General features: G+C 42.6%; 1 protein-coding gene across 1 annotated transcript; it reads right to left on the bottom strand.

Moving 5' to 3' along the window:
* Positions 1 to 2,788: 2,788 nt before the first annotated feature.
* On the bottom strand, positions 2,789 to 4,801 carry fjx1 (four-jointed box kinase 1). Its single transcript, XM_033968518.2, has one exon. The coding sequence runs from the start codon at positions 4,547 to 4,549 to the stop codon at positions 3,290 to 3,292; it is 1,260 nt and encodes a 419-aa protein (XP_033824409.1). The 5' UTR covers positions 4,550 to 4,801; the 3' UTR covers positions 2,789 to 3,289.
* Positions 4,802 to 6,186: the final 1,385 nt, after the last annotated feature.

Consider the following 6,186-nt stretch of genomic DNA (forward strand, 5'->3'; position numbering starts at 1 on the left):
CTGTCTTCAATTAAGTTATAGGAAAACTGAAACTCTGATCGTTGCTCCTGAAAAGAAAGTTCCTTTAATCAAACAACACCTGGGTTCTCTGGGCTCCTCTTCCCAGCCTATCCTCAGAAACCTTGGTGTTCTATTGGACCAGTCAATGTCCCTGGACAGCCATTCTAGACAGTTGGTTAAAAACTGCTTCTTCCATCTGAGATCTATCTCCAAACTGAAGGCAATGTTATCTAAATCTGATCTGGAATTGATTATTCATGCTTTTATTTCTTCTCGTTTAGATTATTGTAATTCTCTTTTTACTTGTTTTAACAAATCTGCAGTCACTCGTCTCCAGTTGGTCCAGAACGCTGCAGCGAGGCTTTTAACAGGAACCAACAGAAGGGCACACATCACTCCGGTTTTATCCTCTTTACACTGGTTACCTGTCAAATTTAGAATTGATTTTAAAATTTTAGTCTTGACTTTTAGAGCTTTTAATGGACAGGCCCCTGAATATATCTCGGAAAAGCTGGTTCCTTACACCTCTGGCCGCTCCCTCCGGTCTTCGGGCCAAAACCTTTTGAAGGTCCCTAAGACCCGGTTTAAAACTCGAGGAGACCTGTCCTTTCAAGCAGTAGCGCCTAAACTGTGGAATGCCCTGCCCTTGTCTCTTCGTGTGGCTGACTCTGTTGACTCCTTTAAAAAGCAGCTGAAGACACTGTTATTCAGACAGGCTTTTAGTTAATTTACTACTCTTTGTCTTATTTTACCTGTTGAACATTTATTGTTGTTGTTTATCTATTTTTATCTATTTTTATTTGCACTCTGTAAAGCACTTTGTGATTTTATCTGTGAAAGGTGCTATATAAATAAAGTTTAATTACTTACTTACTTAATTACTACAGTGGATAATTCAGATGGATGTATTTAACACAGTTTTGATTTCATGCTTTAAATAAGGCTTGAAATATTAATAGTAGTCCTGTATGACAATGTAATGTGATGTTATTTAGGCTATATTGGTAGGATTACTCCAATTCACCGTAAAAAGGACTGATTATGATCAATTGGGCCAGTTCAACTTAAGGCCTGAAGGTCCTGGACTGAAATAATACATTTTCTTATGATGTAATGGAATTAATTAACGCTAAGTGCCTTCCATAACTAATAATTACAACAATAAGATCTCTAGCTGAGCAATGAACTCCATGAGAAATGACTAAAATGTCATCTGAAAGCCATAGTATCCAACAGAATGTTTATTTGGGGACATACGTAGGGCCCTAAAGTTGACAATTGGTTACAACAGGTTTGGCATGAGTGAGCAGATCAGGAGAATAGTGGTTTTGTATGTGCCAATATTGTCCTTTGCATCATGTTAATCGTTCTTTATCCATGTAGTATTGTGCAAACTTGAGAAAAAAGTCCACTACGTCTACATCAACATTTAATGAAAGCCCAAACTAACAGAACCATTGATAGGCTAATGTCTTGATGGATGCATTTGACATTCAGATCTAAAGACCTTTGTCTAGACTTGGAAGTAATAAATCGCTCAGTTTAAATGAACAAAGAGCTGGACGCCTCTAAAGAATTTGTTTTATCATTGACGTCCATCAGATGTGCTTGTAAATCTACCCGTGGATGGAGTGAGGCACCCGGTGGAACTAATAAGAAAAGTATGGCTAAAAGGCTTTGAAGTGAAGGCGTATTCGTCAAAATAGCGAAGGTGGGTAGCTGTCGTTACTTGTACATGTACCTTACGCACTACTGAGGGATACGGTTACAAACTACACATGTGAACCGCCCTCCTCCGAGACCAAGGCGTTCATTAATTGCGGTTTCGTGGACACGTTGAACCAATAACAGTTTGCAGTCCACGTTTGTTTTGTTAGCCCCATGTTACCATCTGTCTCCTGTAGAGTGGATGTAGTAGTTAGCAAACGGTAAGAGCTTTTTTGCACAAATGATCCACCGTGTCTTCTTTACTTCATCATTTTGAGTAGGATTGTTAGGGGAGCCCTGTTGGAGCTTGCCTGGGGCTGACAGAATGGCTCCTGGGGGAACATTGAGCCTTAGGAATATCTGACAATGAGGCAATGAAAGTAAAACACTCCAGACAGCTTCTACTAAATTGCCACGCACTATAATGAGGCAATACCTGATTTTGTCCCCATTATATCTAATCACTCTACATACTTACTTGAGGCATAACTCCCCCTTTGCTTATCTACAAAAGTTGAGGTATTTTGATGTATTTTTTCCAACTTACCCAAGTCACAAACATCTGGATAGAAGAAAACTGTCGGTATTTTCTGTACATACAAAACAGGTGTGCCTCTGTTTTGAACTTAGTGGGAGAGGCTTGGGTTTGTGGGATTAAGTATTTTCAGACCTCAGTACAGACAGTGCCAGATAACACAGGATTGACGCAAGAGGTCTAACTGTTGCACCATGGTATGATGTTTTTAAAGTGGATTTTGCTAAATGTAGCCCCTTTAAACCTTTAGCCATAATTTATTATTACTAGGATAAGTCTGTTCGGTTAAAAAGCATTGTATTCATTTGTAATTTGTCTTACCCATTGTGTAAACCAACTAGTTCAAAACATCAATACATCAATGATGGGATCTAAAAAGCAGGTCATGAAGATTAGCTGTAGGTTGAGTGTTCACCCATTATTGAAATGTGCAATACTGGAATAATTCCCAAACCGCATAAGGTCATAGTAAAAGTAGTATTTTCTCAAAACAAGATATACATTATAACACTCAGTGATCAATAAAATAATAATTTACCCAGCACAGAAGTTTCACGTCTTAAATTACTGTATTTATCAAAAGTTGGTGTGGAATGTTACAATGCATGTTAAATTAAAGGTGCATTGAAATGTACAAAAGCAGACGATATTTACAACTTAATTACAAAATATACACTAAATGTGGCTTTAAGGCTGAACACAGACTATAGAGAGCTTGAGCTATCTGTGAAAAAGCAACAGTGCAAAAATGTAAAGCCAATAACACAAATACATTAGTCAAGGGATAACTTAAGGCTAAGATTAACCAGTACAAGGCAGGTTCAAACGGATAAGAAAAGCTTTTGCCTTTGTACTGAAATTAGACACAGAGTCTAAGGAATCCTTACTATGAGGCATACAGTGAAATTACAAAAAAAGAGCTTACAAACACGTGTTCAGCTGTATCATGTATAAAGTAGGCATCTATTCACATGAGGTAGTTGCAGTGGAGACAGCTTGCGCAGGTGTATCGTGCGCAAAGGCAACGGAACACCTGCTTTCCATTGTTCACAGCTGGCTGTACTTTGCTTTACAGTGCAATATGTGTCTGTGCAACGTGTCTATTCTGTCCTGGAGCAGCGCAGCGTGCTCGTCTGACAGGAAGCCCAAGTGGAAGGACAAAGGCTCGCTGTCTCGATAGAGCTCCATGAGCCTGGTCCGGGCGTCTCTGCGCCTGTGCAGCTCGGCCACGCGCTGCGCTGTCCTCCGCCTGAAGACGCACACAGAACTCAGCACAGTCTTGTGATATTTCTCCCACATGTCCAGCACTCTGTATCCATGCACGAGTCCTGCCTCATTATCGATAAAAACCAAGTCCCCGCGAGGCGTTCTGAGCAGGTTGTTGGTGTCTCGCTCCATAATGCGCGAGTCCCACTGCAGGCTGAACAGATTACTCACGAGCCTGTCAAAGTTCGCGGTCAAATAGTCCAAAATAATGAGGTCTGACCACTGCATGAGTTCCAGCAGCTCCGCTGCGCTTTGGTTCCACAGTTGTTTGAGGCTTGGATGAAGCCCGCTGTTCTCCTGTCTCAGCGGGGCAGGTGTCACCACTCCAGTCAGGTTAGAAACCCACTGTGTGAGAGAAACCACGGCTCTCTCGCTCCACTGTAGCCCCTCCATGCGCGTCCTTACTGCCTGCCACTGCTCGCTGTCAGAGCTGAGCTGGGACAGCACCAGAGGAGGCAGGTTCGTGATACCCAACAGACTGGCGAGGTAATACGTCAGAGTTTCCCCTTGCACTTGATCCGCGTTGATGCCATAACGCACACAAGCTTTGGAACCGTCCTCAAAAGTGGCGAGTTGGTTGGATATCCTTCCACATCCAGTCTCCAGCTTCACAACGCGATATTCTCTGGCTTTCTCCCTCCACTCCCGCGCCTCGTCCTCCGTGAAGCCCACTGGAAGCAGCTCCTCTAACCGTTCGCTCCAGAATATCCCATCCTCTAAAGGGGAGCCTCCTAACTTGACCGGACCCCCTTTCCGCGCTGACCGTCTCTTGTTGTATCCATTCATATGATAATGACCACTTCCTAACGTGTGATCCGTGACGTTGCGACCTCCCAAGTGAGCTTTCTGTGGTGCTACCGGGACAGCCAGCAACGCACGGAAAGTTTTCGAGGAGAGGTCCGCAGGGAGAGCTCCCCCTGGTATAGTGAATCCCCTCTTGTGTCGCTCCAAGCGGCTCTCCAGCGCGCTCCAGACGTAGAACACGCTCCCGATGGCGCACATGAACAGCAGTGCTAAGAAGTTTGCGGAGACGAGCCTCATGGTGAAGGTGTAAAGAGACACCAGGGCTGAGGAGAATCAGTCCACAGTGGAGCGGATGCGCGCGTCCCATTCAGCCCCGCGGAGATCACACATGCGTTCAAGCCAGTTCATGTCCGTTTTCTATCAAAGTCCTTTAAACGCAGAACGATTAAACTCAAATTCCAGCTTTGAAGAGTCCATTATGTCCTTTTTTTATCCGTGCATCAGCAGCCAAATGCGCAGAGGGATGGTCTAATGTGCGTGCGTCTTCACCGGGCGCTGGGTAAATTGTGCTGGTGAGGAGGAGGAGAGAGAGAGAGAGAGAGGAGTGTGACTGTGGAGAGTCACGTGACGCAGGTCCCGAGATGGTGGGCGGGTCGTGTGAAGGAGGGAGCGGGATGGTGTGTGCGTGTGCGGGTGTTTGTGTGGTACTTTTGCGCACGCTGCCATTATCATAATTGATATACCTAGGCAGGGGATTTTTTTTTTTCCTCCTCAAAATTATGTCACTATTTTAAATAAATTATAATCTCTGCCGGTAACAGGAGGGACGCGCGTGTTAGAGGGGCAGAATAAGACAGAGATAAATTGGGTGCTGCGCCAGTGAGAAGCAGCAGTGTTATTGGTGCGTAGCATTTCTGGGGCCCTGTGCTCGTTTAATTAATTATCTGTGAATGAATGCAGGCTGGAGGTTTTATAATATAGGTCTAACCTGTCAGAGGGTTTAGCTTCTAGTCTAGTAAGAGCTGTCCAAAGAAGCAAACTGGGATTAACTGCAAAGATCTATTGTGTACAGTAAGAATAAGACCTTTGAATTGACTCGAATCAGGTTCTTTATCACTGTTTTTTCTGCTAATAAAAATAAATATATAGCAAATATCCACTGAAATAATCGGTTTATAGTTCAATACAAACATTTTATTTATTTATTTATTCATTTATTTATACAGGGGAACCCAATGAGATCACTTGGGGTCTCTTTTTCATTGGTGCCCTGTTTAAAGTACAATTCAAACAGAAAAAACAAACAAAAAAAGTCCATATAAAACATTAAAATGGTCCAAAAATGTTGTTATCAGATTATTAAATTCCGATTGTGTCACCAGCGACTCTTAATTTTCCCTTTCCTTGGAGTGTGTTCCATTTTTCTGAAGCAAAACATCTAAAAATCCTCTTTCCCATCTCAGGTCTAGTGCAGCTAGTCCTTAGATTTATACAGTCATGTGACCTGCAGTAAATTTGCACTCATACTTACAATGTTAGCAAACGTTTGGGAAGCATTTCATTGTGGAAATTGTAATGACAATTTCAAGAGAGACACATTGCTGTCACCGTCTTCACCAGATGCTATTTGACAGATGCTTTCAAGTGTAATGGTACGCCAAGCAGCAGGATTCTTTGCATCTCTATAGGCTCATCTAATAAACGGTTTACTTGATAGAGCATATATAACCCTGAAAGTGCACATCCCACGTTTACATATGTCAGATTGAGATGTCACACTGAGTTTCTATTCTGTGCAGTAATGGCGTACATGCAGAGCTATGAGATCTCTAATTCAGCTTAATAGTTTGTGTATTTACGGTAATGGTTTGCTACTCATGCTACTGTTTCATTTTGTGCTGCTAAGTAATTGAATATTTCCCCCAAAACACACC

The sequence above is a fragment of the Periophthalmus magnuspinnatus genome, chromosome 6, assembly GCF_009829125.3.
Source record: "Periophthalmus magnuspinnatus isolate fPerMag1 chromosome 6, fPerMag1.2.pri, whole genome shotgun sequence".
In the NCBI taxonomy this organism is placed as follows: domain Eukaryota; kingdom Metazoa; phylum Chordata; class Actinopteri; order Gobiiformes; family Gobiidae; genus Periophthalmus; species Periophthalmus magnuspinnatus.

What these genes read in the sequence shown, in the direction of transcription:
- fjx1 (XM_033968518.2), bottom strand. Translation starts at nt 4,549, where the DNA reads ATGAGGCTCGTCTCCGCAAACTTCTTAGCACTGCTGTTCATGTGCGCC.